Here is a 23,743-nt window from a genome sequence, read left to right on the forward strand (position 1 = left end):
TCCAGGAGAAACCTGAAGAAGGCCCAGCAGTCACCACATTTACAACCCTGGGTAATGCTGGTTTGAACTTTGTTACCCTGGCCATCAGTGCACACCAAGCTGGGGAGTGGCTCATAAACCTTAACCAAAGCCATTTCTGCTCATTTCTCAGTAGACATGGCCCAGCCCTATGCCCAGCTGTAACCACAGCCCCCAAGGACCTGTATTTATAGTGTTGCCCACTGCAATATTGGACAGCCAGAGGTTCTCTCTCTAAGGCCTGTGATGCAGAGGCAGCACTGCCATGACCTGACGGGGGCAGTGTCACCTTCTCAGACTGCTCACCTCTGCAGTGACCTACCTGAGCAAGAGGGATAATTAACCTCCCCTCTTTCCTCTCCCTTGGCTGCAGAGCTCAATCCCAAACACTCACAATGCACCTACTGAACCTCACCTGCCTCTGAACTCCAGCTGCACACAACAGTTGTTTCCATTACCCACATTCCAAAAGCAGCAAGTACAGCAGGATGTAACAAATCACTTTTTTTAAAGCCATCCCACCTTGAATTTTGAGCTGTTCTGCCTCCCAGCAGCAGCAGAACACACTCACACTGTTTCTGACTGCTCCCCTCAGGGTGCAGGGCAACCAAAGCAGCTTTGCAGGCACCACAAGAGGGAAAAAGGCAAGGAGCAGGGGACAAGTCTGCAAATCCAGGACAGGGGATATGGATAGCAAGGAGGCTCATCACTGACCTGCCTGCAGATTCTGTGAACACACAGAACTGGGTCAGAGCTGCAGTGCCATTCCAAACAAGTGCCTATATACTGCTTAAGCCATACCACAGGAACTCTGGGAATATGTAAGGAAATGCATGCAACTCAAGTAATGGTGAAAGAGTAGGATTTCACAAATAAAACAATCAGCATTTATTGTTGTATTACAAAACACTTCATATTTTGGCAATATTTTACAGTTTATCTTTTCCTTCTCAGGGCCTGTTGGAAAGGTACAGGGTGAGGGGGGGAAGAAAAGGGGAAAATGTGGAAATTAGGAATTAATTTCAATGTCTTGCTTAAAAAAAAATCCTCCCAAACCACCCCAGTCCCTCCCACCAAAATAAAAATCTAGTTTCACTCAATTCCACTATCGAAAGAGGCCATGGGTGAAGCTGCAGGCAATTTCACTATCAAACGCATCAAGAAGACAAACAAAACATTCACAGTGGTCTTCAGTATGGTCTGTTGCGTTGATCATTTCTGAAATCATTTCTGGAAAGGGAAAGAAAAGCTTCTAAGCAAGTAATAAATGAAGCAAATAACAAACAGTCCCTCAGTCAAACATTTCTGACGTCCATGCACTGCTCTGTGTTTACAGAGAGCCTCATCCAGAAACATTCACAAAACTCAACAGACTGAGCGGCTCTCTCTGGAAGCTCCTGCCTGTAGTGAATATTTTCATGGCAGTTGTACTTGCACACATAAACAACACTTTTCCCACAGTCCCCATCAATCCCAGAGCCAAGCAAGGGCAAAGGCTGCTCTTACCTTCCTCCCATTTTGCCCCCATAGCCTCCTCCCCGGTCACCGCCTCGGCCGCCACGCCCTCGATAGCCCCGCTCTCCTCCGTAGCCACCTCTACCACGGAAATCTGGGGAAAAACATGGAAATACATCAGCTTCTTCAGAAAGATGCAGGTGATATGAACACTTGAAATGTTTAAGAGGTGTAGGTGGTTTTGCACACCTCCTGATGGACGTGAATCTTCCGGTCTGGGCTCCCCACACTGGTTGCAGGAATTCCTGCGAGCGAAGTTCATGTTGCCACAGGACCTGGAACAGACAAGGATTCCCCAGACTGAGCTGTGAAGGTGAAGCACACATGAAACATCCCATCCCAATTAAAATGACACTTACGGATTAGGACAAACCCAATCACCATTTTTGGGTTCCCCACTTCTACCCTGGAAGCCCCCACCTCTTCCATAGCCACCTCGTGAACCTGCAGACAAAATTATAATCAGAATAAAGTTTTATGAACTACACATGACAAACAGGTATCAAAGATTGTCACTGCCTTCAGACCCTCAGTGACAGACAGACTTTTCAAGTCAAGAAGGAGTGTTTAATGCAAATATATTCCCACTATTTATTATAAATTCTTTTTCAGCAGTAAAAGGAAACCTGATCTGCTTGAATTGCCACTGGGTAAATACAAACCCACTACATGCATTAATAAAATTTCTGAAAGATTTAACAAGGTATAAGATCAGTCACTTATTGCCAGACTTGGGCACAGAACAAAAATTTAACAATAAAAGAAGTCTGGATTAATCCCAGGATGCCTCTGACACAGGCAGAGGGACAACATTCTTGCTTTCTGCATCACAAAATTAAGAACTTTTATACCAAGTGAAGTTGTTGAAGAATCCTTTTTAGAACTGCCTGATTTCAGAACTAGAATTTGTTGACAGTCACTGCCCAAAGCATGATTCCTGGAAAATGGTAATGAATACCCAGTGGATTACTGACAAAACTGTGTATGCAGAGAATCAGGGAGACTGATACAGCCTTGATTAAAGGAAGCAGAAATTTAATTGCTGCTCCAAATCAGCAGCAGCTGAATTATGTACCCTGCTTTATCCCAGCTGGAAAGAGAGAATCTCAGAGCTTTGCTGTAAGAAGCAAATACTCACTGGGAATTCCCCCCTATATATGTGGGGACAGTACAGCTCAACATCCCTGTTACACTTTCTCTTTAAAAGCAAGGCAGACAAGATCTGGAGACTTTCCAGCTCTAAAGGAAAGCATAAATTCTGTGCTGTGCACAAGAGATTACAGATTTCAGTTTACTTAACTGGGTTCAATCCTTATTACTCCCTTTCCTGGCAGAATCCCAAAGGCTCATATATTTGATGAATCACTGCTTCAAAGTCAACTTCTCTTTAATAAATCAATCACAGTGAAAAAGCATTTAACTGTGCAAAAACAAGGACACTACAGACTTCAGTCCCACCTCGACGCCCGCCACCTCCACCTCCTCTCATGAATTCAGGTCTTCTGGTTGCAAAAGAAACTTTGATAACATTGCCATTGAATTCTTTTCCTGTGGGAAGAGAGAAAGGATCAATACAGCTCCCAACAACACAGCAGCAAGCCCAGCAGAGCCGAAGTGCTTTGCACACCCAACTGAACACAAAACTCTTGAGACACAGCGAAGCTGCAGTAAATCTCTTGGTTTTGAAAGCACTGGTCCAAAGGTGAGATGGACACCCTGATCTACTTGCTAAACTCTCCACAAACCCACAGATATTTTAGTTTAAATGAGATCTATAAATTGCAACCTAAAGACATAAGAATGTCTAGAAGATTTTTGGCCATGCTCATGGGGAAGTAGTTTGGATGTCTGAACTGTCTGTAATTCCACCAAGGCAACCAGGCTTTTGTACCACTCAATAGCCAGCCCAAAACTCAACTCCCAAGAGTATTTAAATAAAGTTCATGATTTTCAGTGACTGGACTCTTCACAGATCCGATGTTTATCACAGACAAACAGCACTGCACATGTGCCTAATATAGTCATATTTGCCTTACCTTCCTAAACGAAAGTCAATTTGCATTTTATTAGCAAATACAAACATCAGACAAGCATGCCATGCCAATTTTTTAAAGCAGGATCATTTCCCACCAGATGCAGAGCATGACATTTTTTTTCTACCCAGTATCACTAAAATTTTGTGAACACACAAGGTGACAGGAGAAGGTACTTTTCCCTCACCCCATTGAGTTTATTACTACAAGAGTGTCACTGTATTTCCTGCAGTCTGAGGAGTTTTACATCAATATATTTCTGAAATAAATCCGTAACTTTAAAACCTTGTTTTTCACTGTGTATACACAGAGCAATCAGCACAAGATTGCCAGAACCATTCCCAAACTCTAAGAATGCTCCCACAACACTAAAAATATCAATGCAACCCTGTAGGGAATCCCTCCAGCTGCTAACACAGATTACAGCTCTGTTGGTCTAAACAAGAAGTGAGATAAACACCACCTCTTGCACCTTGGGCATGGGTGACTGAGGTACAGCAGCAAACCCTCAGTTTCACTGCACATTTTTGGTCTAAATCACTATGTGGTGTTTAATGAAATGAGAGAAATCCAAGACACACAAGAAACCATGAAATATACCTCTTTGTTTAAGGAAAAAAAATAAATGATAACCCTAACCAAAAACGCCTAAAACAAAACCAAAAAAACCCAACCCAAAAGCTACATAAATAGCAGCACTGGGCCTCCAAAAAGGTAACTGATTTGCTTCTTCCACTGTCTGTTAGATTCAAAAATGGCTAAAGGAACAGGTAACTCTCACCCACCATCAAACCAGTCGATTGCTGCTTTAGCAGAAGGAGGGTCATCAAAAGATACTGTGGCTTCTCCCTTTGGCTTGCCAGTATCCTTGTCTGTGTACAGATTTATCATGGGTTTGCCAGTCTTTTTGTTGGTCTGAAAAGAAAGGTTGTACACTTAGCAGAGCAGAAACAGTGGTAAAATCAGTTCAGAGCATAAATTGTAACACTAAGTATCTTTAGTGAGAATATTCTCCTGGAGCTGGCCTGCAGAAACAGGGATTTGACTGAAGGATACTGACTGGCTGTTCTCCATGAAGTAACGATGGGCCCAGTTTTAACAAAAAAATTAGGTCAAGTGCACAAAATCCTAATTTAGAATTGCAGAACCAGAAGCAGCAGCCACAGAACAGAGGCACACATGCTGCAGTACAAGGGTGGCACAATGGATAGAGTGTCAGGGCTATAAAGACTAAAGAAGAAACACAATGCAATCTAAATGTCACTAGGAGAAAGGTGCTAGGGCTGCCAGCTTACAAATGAGCTGTCAGCTGGGAACCCAGATAAAATATTATCTACAACTGCTGGGGAGTCAGAGAGAACTCTGCCTTGAATGATACCAGTACATTTCCAGTACACCAGTTCCACCATTTCCCTTCCTTCTGACCCATGATTTCTCATCTCACATACCTTTATGATACCAATCTGTTTGAAATAGTCTGCCACTTGATCTGTTGAAACATCCTCTCCAAGTCCTTGCACAAAGATGGTGTTGTTATCAGAGTTGTCAGACTCTGAATCTGTGGAAAATTAAGCTACATTTACCATGTGTTTTTGTGGGAGCAGCTGCAGCAATATTTTGAGCTCAGCTCTGTGCTGGCCAGTAGCAGACCCTTAAATCCCAGAGACATTTTGTGTGAAATAAAAGAGGAGCAGGGAGCTTAATTTTGAGGTTAACACCATCAACTGAGTACACTGGACAGCTGACCTGCCTTAAACCCAACATTCCTGCAGCTGGGCATCCCAACCCACCAGAGCAGTGTGTGTTTTAAATAACACAAGCTTAGCAGAAGTGTGATGACAGTGAAAGCAGCTGCTTGGCTCAAGCATATTCAGAATTCAACAGGAAATTCTTACTTGCTGCATTAACATCCAAAAATTCACATGCACTTTAATTAAATCTATTTCTTTCAAGGAAGGCATGCTTTAGCTAGGTTTCTCTTGAGCCATGGGAATTGCAGCCATATCCATCTTTCTACAGAAACATTTTAAAAGCAGTGACCTAAGAGCTACAATCCACTCACTCCCACTCACTGCTTGTTTCCTTACCAGCATCTGATCTCGGTCCATAATCCCTCTGACCTATGATACGGGTTTGACAAAAAAGAAAAAAAAGAAAAAAAAAAGAAAAAAAAAAGAAAGAAAGAAAGAAAAAAAGACTATATTTAGCACAACACATTCAAGTAACTTTTTTAGTAACAAGAAAATATACAAAGAATGTATGCAATGCATCTAAGATCTAAGACATTCACCAGAGATTTAGAGAATATTTAGATTTAAACGTTCAACAGAAGGCGTCTGTAGGACGTTAACGTGTTCTTTAACTTGCAGCATGTGGCACTTGCCACACTGATGCTGTGCTGGTGTTTGCTTGCAAATGCTGGTTGTCACATCACCAAGCAGTTTCCCACTTTTTTTTTTTCTACCTCTAGTACCTTTCTAAGAAGCATTTGTAACAAAAATTAAAAAAAAGAAAAGAAAAAAAAAATCCGGTGAACGTCACTGTCTCCACAAATTCTCTCATGCAATTTGACAAAGCAGAAATCCAGTTTATTGCTACAAGTTTGGCTATTAAAACTCGTGAACACACCAGCCTCACCAAAACTCTATAATGCTTCTACTAGATAGTAACAAGATATTGGTGGCTTTTAGATTTATAAAGAATTTCCACTGAAACATTTTTGGATACTCGGCACTTACCACCGTAATTTTTGAAGCCACCACGGTCACCACCACTGCAGAGGAAAAATTGAAGAAATGATTTCTTCCTTAAGTCTCTACGTGCTGAGCCCAAGGCTCAATCTACAGTTAACTGATGACAAGTTGAGAATTACTGTCTGGCAGCTAAAAGCACCATGTCTATGTTCTCCTCACTACCCATTCATGTTCAAAGATTAAATTACAAAAAAAAAAAAAAAAATCTCTCAGGGTGCTGCATTGGAGAAGAGAAGCCCTAAGGAGTATTTTAAACTAACCCATACACATGTGGTTGGTTCAATACTTTCTCCCATCCCATCAGCCAAAATAACAGCTATTCAAAACTGGGATTTAAAACAAAAATGGTATTTTCATGAAGATTAATGTGGGCTTTAATTGTAGATGTAATTGCTACTTTGGAATAATTAGTACTTTAGTACTTTCCTAGAAGTCAAAAGAGCTAAAATTAATCTCTATTGTTATGCATTCATAATAGAGGGGATAAATTAGCAGAATGAGCCATTCTCTGAGCAAGGTTCTGTGGGGACCTACTGTACTACAGCACTTGGCATTACAGAGAAGGTGTGTGTGTATGTGAGCTTCAAAAGCAGAGGCCGTGAAGTTTTATTTCATTCATTCTGAAACCTGTGGCACAAAATGTAGACCAAGTTAAGAGAATACACACATCAATTTTCAAAGGTAAGAAGAAGGGGATTTAAAACAGGTTGTTATGCCTCCAATGATGTGCATGAAAATAAACCCTCACTTTTTTCACTGGATAGGTTTGTACTGGAAGGATTTTTCACAGCAGCATTTTTAATTGCATCCATGTTATGAACACAAGATAATCAATACTCAGAGCTGTCAGAAAAAAAAACAATGGGATTTTTAGAAAGTCAATAACCAAATGTCAGAAGGACTCTCTCATACTACCATGTACAGCTGCCTGCTTCTCCTCCCTGTCCTGAGGGACACAGCTGCCACCTCAAAATCAGGCAGGATCACCTAATCCCAAGAGCTTTCTCACCATGATAAAGGCAGTGTGAGCTCAAACCCTGCTGCAGAGAAATATCTCCAGCCTCTGGAGCTATTGTGCCTCTTCACCAAAGGACTCAGTGACCAAAAATCACTGCAGGTGTTGATTCCATCTGTCTGCTCACACATCAGCCCCAACAGGGCACATGAGCACCCACCAAAATGCAATGGAGTAAAATTAGGGAGTCATTTCTTTGGCACTCTGTCCATCTGTTACAGCAAATGGAAAGTCATAAATGGAAGCTGCTGATACTTAACATTTATGAGAGAAAATCTGCCCAAAGTGAGGACCAAATAAAGTTTCAACAGGTAATTATCAAACCTGCATTAAAAGACACTCTTTGGAGGTGACTGACATCTGGGACAGTCTGGCCAACAGACTATCCCTTTTACTGGGACTTTTCTTAAAATAAATTTTTGCTGTAGATTTTATTGCTGTTCCACAGAAGAAATCTGAATGCTAAATTGCAGTGTCATTTATTCATTGATTCACTCTGCTCATTAAAGATTTTGCATGCAGCATCAGTGCTGGTCTTTACTCAAGGCTGTCTGTTTTCAAGGACTGATGATTAAAAACACAATGGTGATGATAAAATTTACTGTAAATACCTTTCTGCCACCTCCAATTCACTTCAGCTAAAAAAAACACCTTCATTATGACACAACCATTTTTAGTAAGATGCCTGTTCTTCTGGGATTTTAACTCAGAAACAACAACAGTGAATAATATCAATCACCTAAATGTTATGAAAATTTTCCAACTCCAGATTATGGTTCCAGCTCATCAGGACAGGAATATCCAGAACAAATATTTTTTTCTGATGTGGAAGTGTCTGGCAGCTAGAAAACCCAACAATCTAAAAACTTACACCAAGTAAGTTTGTATCAACACATCCAGGATTTTGCTGGAAGTGATGGGTTTGTAGGATGCTGGGGTGAAAATAATCCTGAAAAGCAGGAGCTGAATATACAATATGTAAAGGAAGTCACAGTCCAATGCCTTAATTCTGTGATACAGCAGTTCTGCACTAATGAGTGCAATCAATAATTTTAATTAGTTTTTTAATTAATGTCTACAGAAATACATTTTTGCCCAAGTATGCCTCAGCATGTTGTCTTCTGCTTAGTCACACATGACCAACCCAACAAAAATCTGGAACAATCTACTGATAGACACCTTTGACAGTGGATTGATGCTCTCCTATATTTTCATGTGGCATTTGATATGTGATTTATGAAGCTGCAGTTTGTTACCTTCCTGCTATTGCTGGGCAAAGCTAGCCAAGATTCCCTGGGATCAGGCAGATATCCTGCAGCAAGTCAAACACAGAAAATGCAAGCAGCTGATGCCACAGTCTCAGCTTTGCCCCTCACTGAGACCCAAAATTCAACCTCAGCAACTGGATAAGCTCCCACATTACTGGCATAAAACATGTGGAAAATACAACTGCAGCATTTCACAGCCCACTGCTTGACCAGGCCTGCACACAAAGCTCAGAGATGTATGACCAGATGTATTTTGGAGTCTTAATATCCTGTGTTAGAAACATGAACAGGCAGTCAAAATTCAGCAGTGCCACCAACTAAGATAATAAATAAGAGGCTGAACTGCAGGCAGCCAGAACATGACAAGGCACCACTTGCTGTGTGAACTTGCTGCCTCAAGTCCTCAGTTGTTAATTTCTCCCATATTCAATCACAGATTTATCATCCCCTACTAGACTCTAACTGGGCTTCATCTGGATATTGCTTAACCCAGCTGGGAACAATCTCTTTAAATTAAAGTACAGGTGATACAGGGAGTTCAACATACAAGAAATGCAGCTTTATAAATATCAGATACTGGCAGAAGCAGCATTAAGAATTCAGGGACCAAATTCAGCCTGCAACGTGTATCTGTCTCACCAAGTGTGTCCCTAACACCCAAGAGTGTATTTTACAAACAAGAAATGAATATTTAGTGCACCAACAGTCACTGACAGATGGGGATTTTTCCCTTGCTTGTATTTATTGCCTCTGTTCACATTTTTCCAAAGTCTCCATAAGGCTAAGCTCAAGCATATCTGTTACAAGTTAAAATATCAATTCTGAACACAAACCACACTTGTAAAACACATCTGCACTATGCTGCAGTTTCTTTATAGCACACTAATTCCCACTCCTAATAGCTGATAAATTAAGCTGCATAGGTAGCTTGTGTTTATAGTAGATCACCATCAATCTGCACAAGAGAAAAAAAAAATAATCTCTGCTGAGCAGTCAGGATTTCTGTGACAAATCCTAACACAATGGCAAATCCTTTCTGAACTGCAGCTCTGTGGCTCCCCCAGCACAGGCTGTGTGAGCAGAGCCAAAAGCAAAGCTCCTCTCACCTGCTTTGTTTGCTGCTGTGTTTCCCACTTACAGCTTTAACCAAAACAGTTCAGTCCCCCAGTCACAGTAACCATTAATTCCTGGTTTTTCAGATGAGGATTCTAAAAATTGGGTGAATTTCTTAAAGTAAAACTCTGCATTCTCAAGACCTGCTGTTCCTGCTTTCTAACCAAAAGATGACACTCTTCTAACTATGAAGAAAGAGAAATATTTTACTTCTTAGCCAGAATAAAAATTAGGGAGATTATCAATTTTTCAAGCTTCAATACAATAGGGTGAATAAATTCTACTAAAATCCCAAAAGATGCAATTCAAGACCATTAAAAAAAATCTCAAGGATAATTCTGAAACCCTAAGTTATTAAAACTAAAATGTGAACTTCTGACACAAGACAAAAACCACCAGGTGTTCTTCACTGGACTAACATCAGCTAAAAAATGTGAACAGGAATTTCATTCCAAAGATATTTTCTTCTCAGTGCTGGGAGACTTTACACAGGCACTAAAGAAAAATGAGTGCTGAAAGCATTCAGTCCAGGTTATTCAAGTCCTTCTGGTTGTCAGAATAAAACTACACCTCTAAAGCTTCTCCCTGTGTCTAAATGTCAGTCAAGGAAGAATTATTACTAGCTAGGAACAAGAGATCCATTCATTGTGGTCTCACATTTGATATTGATTTGTTGGTAAAGTCAAGGAGCAATTTTTACATGTTATTTTCTAAGCACTGTAAAAAGTCAAAGCCTGCTATTATTCTCTCCCCTGTTCAAGGCCAGGTTGGATGGAGCTCTGAGCACTCTGGGATAGTGGAAGGTGTCCCTGCCCATGGCAGAGGGTGGGAAAAGTTGATTTTTGAGGTCCCTTCCAACCCAAGACCATTTTGGAATCCTGTGATTACAGCATCATTAAAGTATCTGTGCAAACAAGGTTTTTAAATTATCTCCTGATGGCTATGGAATTTTCATGGTTTAGCATTAAAAGGGGATCAGAGCAACTGAAAATCAACCTGATATTCCTACATGTATTTTCCCCAAGAAATAAACATATAAATAAGAGAAACCCAAGAATATAACCCCCCCAAAGAACCCCTACCCTTAAACCCCACATTTTCACAGGACTAAACATGATTTCTTACCTTATTACAAGTTATTTTCCCCTTCATTATAGAGTTTGTTATTTAATTTAACCTTTTAGACTTCTCTAATAAGCATGTCTGGTAAAATACATATGTCAGAAGGAGAATCCTCTGTCACAATTATGCAAAAAGACTGAATAAAGATATATGACACTGTGTATCCAGAAAATTTCCACAAAAAATACCATTAAAGCTAACATCACTTAACAGAAGCAGACAGAATTCCTAAAAAAATGCCTTCCCACTTCCCTGAGTTTTCCTCCACTTCTTCTTTCACTTCCCCTCTTTCCCTTCTTTTGGCTTCCCAGTTCAGTGAAGCTCCATGATGTGCATGGATGTGTGAGCAAAAGTTTCCTCACATTTTGGAAAAATATGGCAAGAGGCTTTATTTTCACAGATATTAATACATTTGACTTTATCTTGCAAAGACCCAAGTTTGTTTCAAAGTGACAAACTCTATCAGCAGTGTGTTTTTTGAAGCTCACATTCATTGCTATTATTGGAAAGGCCTAAGCTATGAAATTTTTAAAAAAGTTTTTAGCACAGGAATATGGAAAGTCTTCATCCACAAAGAAAATCTAATTCATAAAAAAAGGTTCCGTTTTAAGTGAAAATTAAAATTAACTTAGAAATTATTTTACTTGTTATTTTTGTTTTATATGAGGTGCTCTTTATTACAAAATTCTTTTTATATATTTATGCTTATTTATAGTATATAAATTTGTGTTTATTATAAAAATATTACAGAAAAATATGCATTAAGTTTATATTATATAAAACCCCACTAAACATAAAATAACACTAATAAGATTTTCTATTTGTGCTACCACACCTAATTAGAAGAGGTAAGATCCTCCTACATCATTATAAACAATCCATTAAGCACAATTTAGGAGCATCTCAGAAGCAGACAGATTTTAAATATGATTTAAAAATAAGTACCTTTAAAAGTAACCAAGTAGTGGATTATTTAATTTAAATCAGATCAGTTCCAAGAGAAAACACTGTATAATTATACAATTTTTCATCTGGAGTTTAGGAATAACCCAGAGCTGTGCAGCCTTTTGAAGGGTAAGTGGTGCTGACAAGCAACACCTCAAAGCTCTCTGGAAGCTTTAACATTCTTGTCCTGCATCAGTGAGCCCTGTGCACCTCCAACCACTCAGAGGGACACGAAGGGGAGCCAGCTGTGTGAGTTATTAATAAATAATATGTCATATGTTTAATTCAGTAGGCTTTAAAGGCAAGCTCCCAACTGCAGACCTCGGCATGAGATCATCTGCAAGCACAGAATTAAATATGTGCATAAATTTTCTTGACAGTGCAGGGCCTAAGGCAATGGGGAAAGGAGTGACAGCATTGTTAGTATTTCAGATCTACCCAAAATAATCGTGTTCAGACTGACAAATAAATCAATAATAAAATATATGTATTTTAATAGAAGTTTATAACTGAAAAAAAAAACAAACATCAAAGAACAAATTATGGTACTACTAAATTATTCAAGGCCAAAATACTTCCCTGGTAAAATGTGAGCTACCTTAGGTATCAATTTCATAAATTTTTTTCAATCACTGGTTGTTGGTTTCCTCATCACTGAAAACAAGTGATGGGCTGAGGCAGTTTTAGTATTGCAACTCATGCAAATAAAATGCAGCTGTGTGTCAAAATAATCAAATGCCTGGTCTCAATCTATGTGAATCTAAAGGCTGTTCCCCTAGGCAAAACCCATTTCTATGCAATGCAGAAAGGTTTAATTTTAGAAACCTTCCAGTTTTGGAAATCTAAACCTGAACCACCTTAGGAATAGACATATAATAACCAAAAATGAAAAACCAGCTAAATAATAGGAAACAAGGGTAAGGAGCTGCAGGCACTGGAATGAGATCACTTACCTATATCCAGACATATGACCTCTTCCATCCATGTCATATCCCCCTCTACCTCCTCCCTGTGACCCGCCATATCCTCTATTATCTTCTCCATACCTGCTCTTTTCACGGCGATCATCTGGGAGGAGTCAAACCAAACACCAGTCAATTGTAGTGCAAACTGCAGCACAGAGAAAATTCACACCCTGGAATTCCCACCTCCTCTTCATTAACTCTGCCATTTACATTTGAAATTATCAACTCCTAAATCTCTCTGACATTCTGTGTCAAAAAGGAAACAAACAAACAAACAAACCAAACTTTGCTCCATTATCTCCAGGGTCACTGGGTATAACAAAATGTAAAAACCACTCTGTAATTACACTCCACTTTCCAAACATTAAACACATATTGTCTAAAATACACTCTCTATTTGACTTCCATACAGTCCTCCCAGTTTGCAAAAGACATCACTGAAGACAGAACAAGGATAAATAGAGTGGGTTGTGCTGCTGGTGTGAAGTTAATGCAAAAAAAGGCTTCATCTTAAACTTCTTCTATCTCACAATTCACCTACACAGCATAAAGCTGGAATGTGAGGTGCAGAAGCTCTTCATGACTGATCAAGACATGTCACCCTCGTGCAGGAAGAGGGTTCAAAATAGCTTGAGGAAAAAAAAATCCATCTAGAATTTGCAGAACTCAGGGACAGAGTCTCTGCAATTCTGTTCTAACATATCTAAATGCAACAATTTTGGGACCCCAAGAGATTTTAATCTCCCATCTCAAAACAACGTTTTGAAAGTCTTAACAAATAAGCTTCCCTTCTGAGACTGGTAGGATTGCTGGGAGTGCCCATATGAGCTTTGGTGCTGGTTACAGCCTGACTTTTGGGCAGAAGAGCTCTGGTGGCCATAGCCTGACTGCTGGTCACAGAATCAGCAACCATTTTGGGGCCCCAAGAGATTTTAATCTCCCTACAATGTTTTGAAAGTCCTAACAAATAAAACATTCCCCAAGAATATCAGCATGGAAGAGAATTGATGCATCCATCAAATCAAACTGCTTGCAGAAGGAAATCCAACCATTTCACAGAGCTGCTCAATTTTATTAGCCAATACTGAATTCAAGCAGTCAATTTTACCTTGGCTGTTGTGGCTATAGCTTCCCTTCTGAGACTGGTAGGATTGCTGAGAGTGCCCATATGAGCTTTGGTGCTGGTTATAGCCTGACTTTTGGTCATAAGAGCTCTGGTGGCCATAGCCCGACTGCTGGTCATAGGAGCCCTGGTGGCCATAGCCCGACTGCTGGTCATAGGAGCTTGACTGCTGGTCATAAGAGTCTTGGTTTTGTCCATAGCTTGACTGCTGGTCATAAGAGCTTTGGTGCTGACCATAGTTTGACTTTTGTTCATAAGAGCCTCTTCCACTTAAAACAAACAGAATTTGAATTAATAGCTAAATGTTCAGAGAATAGAGAGGAAAATAATGGCTGAAAATTCATTACATTGCTAAAATTTCCTAATTGCAGTTTCCTCATTATGTAAATCAGGAGCATCACTCCTCTCACATGTCCCAGTTCAACACTTGCTTTGCCCCCCTCTCCCCAGTACCATCAATGGCTGATGGAGAGCCTGTGACCTGCTGAACACCAAATCCTTCCCTCTGAAGCTGCAGGGCAGAGCCTCAGTGCTCATGGTGGACAGTGCAGCTGAGACCTGCTGCCTAAAAAATCCCCAAATTTTGATTTCACTGATTCGCAACCTCTCTTTTTCTAGGCCTTCTACAATTTATCATCAATTTTTCTAACTGTTCTGGTGGCCTGTAACATACCTGAGGGTCTTCTCATTTTAGTGCCATCTACACTATCCTAGCAGCCCTCATCAGAAACACCGGCCAGTATCACATCCAGGATACTCCAACACAATGCAGCTCTACATTCCAAGAGGGAGCCATAAATCTTCTCTAAGATTAAGATTAATAACTTTAGAGCAACCACAAGGGAATCTCACCCAAACTTGCCTACACCACACTACTTCAGTAGAAACTGAAGTATCTTGAAAATCGAGATATATGAGACAATAGTTCCCTTAGCCTTTCATGGCAAGGCATAATATAGATTTATGAGAAATAAATTGCATCCAGGGAACACTGGCTGTTACTCATTCCTTTGTTTCCCCTCAGGTACTTAGTTGTGCCTTAGCTGTCTTATTTTTCCAGAAACTGAAAACAATCTCTGACCTCTAACACCTTTTCTTCCCTTCTCCCTCCCAACTTCCACCCTTTTTTGAAGGATGAGGCACTAGATCTGCCACTCTCCAGTATTTGGCAATCTTACTTGCTAGTGAAAGCATCTCAGAAAAAGGGAAAAAAACCACAAGAGCCTCCAGGAAGTTTCCAGCAGCTTTTCAAAGCACTTTCAGATGTAGTGCATTGGGTCTAACCAATCCCAAAATATCCTATCTGTGTAAGTACATTTAATCTGCTCTCTCCCACGTCTAGCCTAGATCTCAGCTTTAACTTTACTAATCCCAGTGGTAAACAGCTTGTGAAGATTCTTGTTATTATCTTCACTTCAAAAAAGTCCTCTCTGCTTTAGCCTTGGCACCTTTACCACCAAAGGAAGCACTGCTGAAAGCATCCACTATTTGCTGTCTTCCCTTCCCTCCCCTAGGATATGACAGCTGCAGTTTTGTGGCACCCTCTTCAAAGTTGCTACCATTTAATTTCTCAGTTTCTCCTTATTTGTTACAACCCTACATTGAGGAGCTTCCCTTCAAGGTCTTTTCTTCGTTTTCCAGATCACAAACAACTTCTCAGAGAACCTATGTGCTGTATTTTTATTCTACTGGACATCCACAGATTTAAAAACTACATTATTACCTCTGTACAGCTCTAATAAATACTCAGAAAACAAAGCAAAACAAAGCTTAACTGTGTACCTGCCTTTGTTGTGGAAGCAAAAATGACATCTGTGTGAAAGCACCTATTGCTGGCAGATTAAGATTTTTTTTATTATTAAAATGTTTTATAATAAGAACTACAAAACCAGAAACCAAGTAGAGGCTTGCTCAAGACCAGATTGTTTTATCACCTTGCAAAAAATACAAAATCATTTGGACCTTGAACACAAGAATGAGGTTTAGTACTCAAGAGTATCTCAAAGAGGTCACATGATCCTCAGTAAAGCTCTAACACAAGCAGTGACCTGGGGTGGAGGCAGAAAGCCTGGAAAGCAGACAGGGGAGGTATTCTAGCATTAAGTGGCCTTTTTAGTCATTCTGGGAAGTTAGGTTGTATTTTCCAACATACTTTCAAAGCTGTATCATTAATCCTCCTGAAACTGAATCCAATACAACATCACAAGTAAAACACATTTGCAATAGCACAGAGTGCAGCATGCATGGGCACATTTAATTTCCTGATGAGGATATAAACCCACCATGTTCTGAGAACTCTACTTAGTTGGAAAACCAAAATATATTTCTTACATGACATTTCTGAATCCCTTCTCTTTCAAGAAAAGGCATTCTGAGCCAGATAAGAAGTCTGCAATCTGAGAGCAGCTAAGAGTTCCCTTGCTAAGAGCTTATTTGAAGTTAATAAAAGAGCACTGTAAGTTTATACAAAAGAATGTGATTGGAGAGGGATTTGATGGGTCTTTCTCCTCATCAAAACACTCTGCCAAGTCCATTCTTTATTGTAGCCACAATCCAAAGACTTTCTAAAGTGCACGTCCCCATACAGCTTGACTTCAAAACAACTACACCCATCCTTCTCACTTAAAGAAAGATTCTTCCTGTACCTCCTTTCAGACATTAAACATGTTTCAAGGATGTGGATCTTCAAATATTTGTCTTTTTCTCAGCAATGTTAGCAAGAAATATGTTACAGCTCTAGTTAAGAATGCGTCAAAACAATCAAATGCCTGGTCTCAATCTATGTGATTTGTGACTACTAAACAATACTTTAAATAGATACTGATAAACTCTGCTTCCTTACCCTCTGGATGACCCTTTCTGCTGCCCCTGGCTGCCATAGGACTGCTGGTTGTAGGAGCTCTGATTCTGATTTTCATAACTGGAGTCATCATCATATCCTTGGGAATCTTGTCCATAACCTGGAAATGGAGGAAGAAAATTTTTAGTCAATATTCACCTTTTAAATCCTGCCAATGAATGTAACAAGCTAGCCAAACCTGATTGATTTTGTCCATAGTTCCCATGATAGCTTCCATAGTTCTGTCCATAGGAAGAATTGTCTCCACTCTGCCCATAACCAGAATATCCCTGTAATTTCAAGAATGTACTCAAATAAGTGTAACTTCCACAGCAGTAAATTACAGTTTTCCTTGGCTAGACACAACTGCAAACATCAAGCACAGCTGAGACTGGAATTCTTCCTGGCCCAGGAACAATTTTTTTCACTCAAAGAACATCTGCTTTGAAAGCCACAATGTTTTTTTCAACATACCTGTCCTTGTCCATAATTCTGACTGCTCTGATTGCCATAGGATGAGTAGCTGGAAGAGAAAAATGCATTTAGGAAATTTTTAGAGTGCCCTCCACACAGGCTGGAAAGTAAAGGTATTTTTGGTGTCTCTAAGTTTCTCTTCATTCCAAAACAGGTGTTTAATCCAAGTACTGCAGTTCCAGGCATATTAAAACTGCATCAATGAATTAATGGTTGACTGTCAGAAGCCAGAGGAGCTCATTTTAATTTCTGCTGTGTTTCAAATATAAATTTTTAGTACATGAAAGCTGGGTTTGCTGTAATTTTATATTATACTTACTCATTATTCTGCCACTTTAAGCCTTCATGAACTGACAGAAGAAGCACGTGCTGAAACTCATCATACTGAGATACAAACCCAAACTGAGGCAGTGCTACAAGCACAAAACCTCATGATCTTCATTAGCACAGGCAGCATTAGCCATGATTTTTATACTTCCATAAAAACACTTGTCTCACTGATTAAAATATGCCCTGCAGCTTTGGGCCATATAACAAATATCATAACCTTTGGCTAAAATCTCAGTGAACAGCTTAAGGGAATCACATGAAAAGTATTTTTCTATATTCATGTAATTTCAAAAGTTCTTTTTATTACAAGATGTCATTCCCATTTACATCACATGACTATTGTCTTCTTTTCAGGTATGCAGACTGATTTCTCTTTGTTTTATAAGGCATCTTGAGAAAGGCCCAGGTGCAAGCTTTCTGCATCCTTAATTCCAAGAACCTATCAATACTCCGTCCTGAACAATCAGTCAGCATGCTGGGAATGCTAAATGGTCTTTTAGTCTGCAGATGTAATTGCTAACAGCAAAACAAAAATCCTCACATACCTCTGCTGGCCCCCAGACTGACTGTAACTTCCAGAATCTAGAAAAAGAAATAAGTCATATTGAGAATTCCCAATGAACATTTTAGTCTCTACTTACTAGAGGAGAAAATTTGGGGAGGGAGAGGGGGAGAAAGCTTCATTCTGCAGGGATAGTAGCTGTAATATCCAGTGTACTTGAACCTTTCTCTTCATTAACAAAAGTGAAAATATGAAGACTGGAATGACAGCAGCCCAGGGTGTGGGGGACACAACACATTTGGAAATGTCCCTTTTGAAGGATCTGAATTCTGTTTTCAAGGAGTCTTTTCAAATACCCAGAACTGTACAACCCCTCTAATGGCTATAGAGTACAGTGCCATCATCAATGAGCAGAATGCAGCAGCTTAATTAATCAAGCAAAGCTAAGTAGGTCAGTGTAGCTGAACCCCTTTTTGGGATGCTCTAAGAAAGCTTTGCAGAGCTAAAGGGCACAAACACAGGCAGAATGGGAGATGGAAAACCAGGGATGGAGGAGCCACCACATTTCCCTTTGCTCCTGCTGCAAGAGGAAAAACCCAGCTGAGAGCTGAGCAGCATGTGACAGATGCAGCACACAGAACACACACACACACACTGAGGCTCCATCAGCCTCACGTCCCTCCCCAGCCCAGCTCTGCAGAGGTTCCTCACTCTGCCCCGTGCCCTTCCAGCCTCTGCACTGCTCAGGCTCCATCCATCTCCCTTCCTAGGCAGGAGGAAATCTGCTTGAAATTCCCACCTTCTAGTCAAAACCCAAACATTCTGGATAAGCACTGCAATTTTTCTCTTACAATCACTTCAAGAATTTATAGAAATAAATGTGCCATGGAGTTATAAAATCTATCAGGAGCTTCTCAACCCCAGTTTCACCCTTCCCCCCACATTCTTTCTACAGCCTCTATCCCCAGAAGTGCCTAAAACGCTGACACTGAGAATTAATTACAAGGCAGGGTAAATGTCATAAATGACTGCGACCATTTTCCAATCAAAACACTCATCAGATGGCTGAATCTGCTCATTATACCTCCCTCAGCAAGTCATAAATCCAATCCTGCCCGTGGCTACAGACACTTAACCAGAGCTTTGATGAGGGCATCACCTGAGGTGATGGATGTGAGATGGGGAGGAATCACCCCAGATATTCACACAAAACAGCAACACAAAGTATCCAATTTCACATTCTGTAACAGAAACATTTACCAAACCCTAACATGAGATGAAAGGTGAAATTTCACACATCCTATAAAGCAGTTTCACTTAGATGTGAATTTCTCCTCCTTTTGCACTACTACATAAATATTTCATTGTTTTTTCGTATTGAAAAGCCATTAAAAACCCAATGTAGATGTGCAATTCACGTTTGTTTTTAAGGGGTAAGGTACAATTTTTACAGTTTGCATTTAAATGACCACAAAAATTATTATTAAATAGGCAACCACATTGTGAAACATGGTTGTGGTTTAACATTTCTATGCCATTAATACTGCTAATTAAAGACCATTAATAGTAGTATCAGAAAATTGAGTAAGGATGTAATTAGCTATAAATTAAAGAACTGCATTTCATCTCCTTAGCTTCTCCTTAACAAACTTCCACCAAACCACAACATTTTGGGAAAAAAATTGTAAGCAACCAGATAAGGAGCCTCTAAAATTGAAAACAGACAAGCAGAAGAATTTCCTTTATTTATACAGTTTTCTGCATCCTCTGCTTGACTCTTACAGACTTCTGATCAATTTATTTTCATGGGCTCAATGGGGACAAGAGCCTGTAAGGATTTTTGGAAATAACAGTTTATTCTGGAAATTCCTACACTGACTTTTATTTTTTTTTTTAATGTTTAAAAAGTTCCTGGAAGGATTTCCTGTTGATGAGGTGGGATGTAACAGCCTAATCACCTTGCACTACTCAGGGGGTTTATTCCTCTCAAGATAGAACAACCTCCTGAGTACATTTGAAAACTGAGATTTTCTTATTAAGTAATTCATATAAAAAAGAAGTAGTGCCTCTCAGAATACTCCAAAGAAAAAGAACCTCATGTTTGAACATCACTAAAAACAGAGGAGACATTCAAGTGCTTGACTAGTCAGTAGCTGACAGATGGGGGCAAAGTGGATGTAATTTATTGCCAAGCTTTACTCATTTAGTAGAAAAATTCGTGATTTGGACTCATTTAGTACCTTTGGACACATTTGCTTTTCCATGTTCACAACGGCTCCTTGAATGAAAGGATTCCTGAAAGCAGCCCTCGCTTTGTTTGTATTGTCTATCACTCACACACGCAGAACCAAACAACGCCAAAATGGCTCGACCACAACAAAACATGGCTCGCTCCACAAAGCACGGGCAGCCTTGGAATTCCTCCTCCCACTTCGGGACACACCAGTACCCACACCTAGCCAAGGCTGCACTGCCGGGGGAGCAGCCATCCCCACCTCAAAGGGGATGAAGGAACAGCACATTGTGCTCGGAGAGGCCCCAGGGGAAGCTGGGCTGTGTCAGGTCACCCGGGAGAGCAGATCCTGCTTCCCTGCTCGGCTAAAGCCCCGCTGGAAAACAATCCCAGGGCGTTGTTAAGCCCACAGCAGGGGTGTGAAGCCCCCCCCACTTCATGCTGTGTGGAGAGCACACAGAGGGCAGAGCAGAGGCAGCACATACCGGGACACAAAGGTGGCACGTATCAGGACACAAAGGTGGCTCCCCTGCTGCGGGGGGGGGAAGGCATTGTCCATAAAAAGAGGGGCAAGACCCCAGGGAGGGGGTGCCTGCATTCCATAGGGGGTGCTGATCCAAAGGGGGAGCACACAAAGCGTGTCATGGAGAGGGGCACGACCCAAAGGTGATCCCCATCTCACATCGGGATGGGGTGTGGGGGGGGGAACCACAACCCAAAGTCGGGGTCCATACAGGGGAAAGGCTGTGACCCAGAAGGGGGAGCTTCCATCTCACACCGGGGGAAAGGATACACAACGCAAAAGTGAGGGAGCCTACAGTGGGGAGCATGAACCAAAACAGGGCCCACATCCCACACATGAGGGGATACACGACCCAAGGTGGGACAGCCTATACTGGGAAGTATGAACCAAAATGGGGTTCCACACTCACACTGGGTGGGCTGTGGCCTAAAGGGGGGGCTCAAACATGCGGTGGGGGGCCTAGACCTCAAAAAGAAGGGGCGCACCCCACGCATCATCCGAGCACAAGACCCCAAAGAGACGCTGCCCCCAGGGCCCCCCCATTGCGACACTGGTGGGGGGCGCGCCCGGCAGGCCACGCCCCCGCGCCTAAAGGGGCGTGACCCGAGCGGCTCGCGCAGCGGGGCTCCCCGGGGAGGGGGCGTGGCTGCGGCCAAGGGGGGCGTGCCCACGGGGCCACCGGCGGGGGCGTGGTTCCCCTCCCCCTCACCGAGCGCAGGGGTGGGGGGGGGGCGTGAGGGAAAAAGCGGGCGCGTCCCCCGCAACATGGCCGCGGCCTTTCCCACATGCGCCACATGGCGCTCGCTCCGCCCGCCCTCCCGCGCCCCAACGCGCCCGCGCTCGGCGGCGGGAAGCGGAGCCGCCGCTGCCCGCTGATCCCGGCGGGGCTGGCGGCACCTACCCGAAGCCATGGCGGCGGCGCTGAGGGGCGGAGGGGGCGGAGGGAGCGGAAGGAGCGCAGGGACCGACCCGCCCGCCGCGCCGGCCGCGCGCACACTGAGGCACCCGCAGCTCGCGCGGACTGCGGGGCCGGGCGGCCAATCAGCGCGCGCGGCGCCTACCACTCGCTTGGGAAGCGGGGGGGGAGGGGAGGTGAGCTGGGCCGTGCCAAGGTACAGCGGGTAGGGGGGGGTTGTGCCGAAGGGAGAGGGTGCGAGGCTGTGCGTGCACAGCGTCTAAGCATTAATTTAATTATTTAAATTAATTAAATTAATAAACGCGTAGGGCACGGTCAAGGTGCGCAGACGGAAATGGGGGGTTTGCACTCCCGGCTTTCCGCAGCAGCAGCTGCCCCCCTATTTCCCTGCGTACCCCACTTGTGCATCACCATTTGTAGCAGATGCTAAATGGGGTTAGAGAAAACATCCAAAATCTGGGTCCTAAAGGAAAAATAAGAAAGGTTTGCCAGCGTTTCTGAGTGTCCTAAAAAGCCAAATATCAACTTGGAGAATGGTTTTTCAAAGAAAGGGACGGGTCATGATATTGGGAGCCACTTCTGGGAAAGATGAGGGTTTGCTTCAGAGAGGAAGAGTGATGAAATGAGAAGACAGGAAAAACGACGTTGATTATTTAATTTGATTATTTTTAGAAGCTGTATTTCTTGTTTCACATCAAACTACCTTCTTGTGAGAGTTGGTAAGTTGACAGTTGCACCTTTCTGTCTAGGGACAATCTGCACATGCAGACTGAGAACAGTGAGGTTTTACCTTTTTTTTTTTTTTTTTTTTTTTTAATTTTTAAGGCAGTGAGAAGCTTTCTCTAATTTCAGCTGAATGCTTTGAGCAGATTTACAGAGAAGTTGGGCTGTTTCTTTCCCCCCTGGGCGTAGCAGCAGGAGGCAAATCCCACTGCCACAGCCAAAAATAAGTTTGGGCAAAACAAGCAGTGACTGGAATGATTAATTAAAAGGAAAAAAAAAAAAAAAAAAAGGGGGGTGGGGGAAGGAAAAAAACCAGGGGTTGAGCTCCCTGCCTGTCTTTTGGTTTCTCCTTGAGAAACTTCATCTCCTCCAGCCATGATGTCTTCCACTGCTCCATGAGCCTTTCTGTGCCAACCTGGGAGCTCACAAAGGGATGAGGACAGATCCCAAATGATGCTCCCTGGCCAGGGGATGTGGGGGATCAGGCTCTGACTACAGCCTCTCAGTGTTTGTGCATTCCTCAGGGGCTGAAGGCTTCTCAGACTTGGAAATGGAATTAATTCAGAGAGTTTCAGGCTTTTGTGCCTGCCCCAATCAAAAACTTGGAAGATAACATGTGGAAAAACATCAGCCCTTCAACCCTCTGCTCTTTCCCCTGGGCTGGAAATGATCCCAGCAGCTTCAAATCCTTCTCCACACTGCAAAATCAGAGGTGCTGTGGGAAGGTGGGATTCTTCTGATCCTTCTTTCAGGTTCCTTCCAATCCAAGCCCTTCTGGGAGTCTGTGAACCAGCAGCCACAGCAGAGTGGGCACACAGCAGAGTTCACAGGGTCATAGAAGTGACCTCTGCAATCATCCAGTCCAACCCCCCTGCCAAGGCAGGGTCACCTGGAGCAGGTGACACAGGAACACATCCAGGTGGGATGTACAATTCCCACCTGGATGTGGGATTGTGTATATTGTGCAAAAATGTATATTGTGCAAATATACTCTTTTCCTACTACACTATCCACAGCCACATCCCCAACTACAAGCTCAAGAAGAGGTGCAGTTGTGGTTAGTGCTAACTAAGAGCAAAGCTGGCTCATGGTCATGATCACAGGGAAGCTTTGCCCTGAACAATCAGATTAAGTTCTCCCTACTCCATTGTGTTTGGAGGTTTTTATCACGAACAGGATGGCACTGCTGGGGTACATTCCTTGAGCTTTTATTGCAGCATCAGCCTCATTGCATGGCTGAGAAACAGAAAGATGGCAAAAGCTCACCTACAACCAGCAGCAGCCAAACTTACCTTTACTATTTCCCACATTTCATCATCTCCTTTTGTCCACA

The 23,743-nt window shown here is 42.0% G+C and overlaps 1 protein-coding gene across 1 annotated transcript; it reads right to left on the reverse strand.

The window, feature by feature from the left end:
• Positions 1–877: 877 nt before the first annotated feature.
• TAF15 (TATA-box binding protein associated factor 15) lies at positions 878–21,792 on the reverse strand. The gene is made up of 16 exons (XM_030231373.2): positions 21,673–21,792; positions 18,059–18,095; positions 17,184–17,232; positions 16,909–16,999; positions 16,713–16,830; positions 13,856–14,139; positions 12,736–12,850; positions 6,305–6,339; positions 5,654–5,686; positions 5,015–5,124; positions 4,352–4,481; positions 2,992–3,081; positions 1,893–1,977; positions 1,723–1,808; positions 1,525–1,627; positions 878–1,248 (listed from the first exon to the last, which is right to left on the reverse strand). The coding sequence occupies exons 1-16, from the start codon at positions 21,680–21,682 to the stop codon at positions 1,209–1,211; spliced, it is 1,416 nt and encodes a 471-aa protein (XP_030087233.1). The 5' UTR covers positions 21,683–21,792; the 3' UTR covers positions 878–1,208.
• Positions 21,793–23,743: the final 1,951 nt, after the last annotated feature.

Source organism: Serinus canaria, chromosome 19 (assembly GCF_022539315.1).
Source record: "Serinus canaria isolate serCan28SL12 chromosome 19, serCan2020, whole genome shotgun sequence".
NCBI classification, from domain to species: Eukaryota; Metazoa; Chordata; class Aves; order Passeriformes; family Fringillidae; genus Serinus; species Serinus canaria.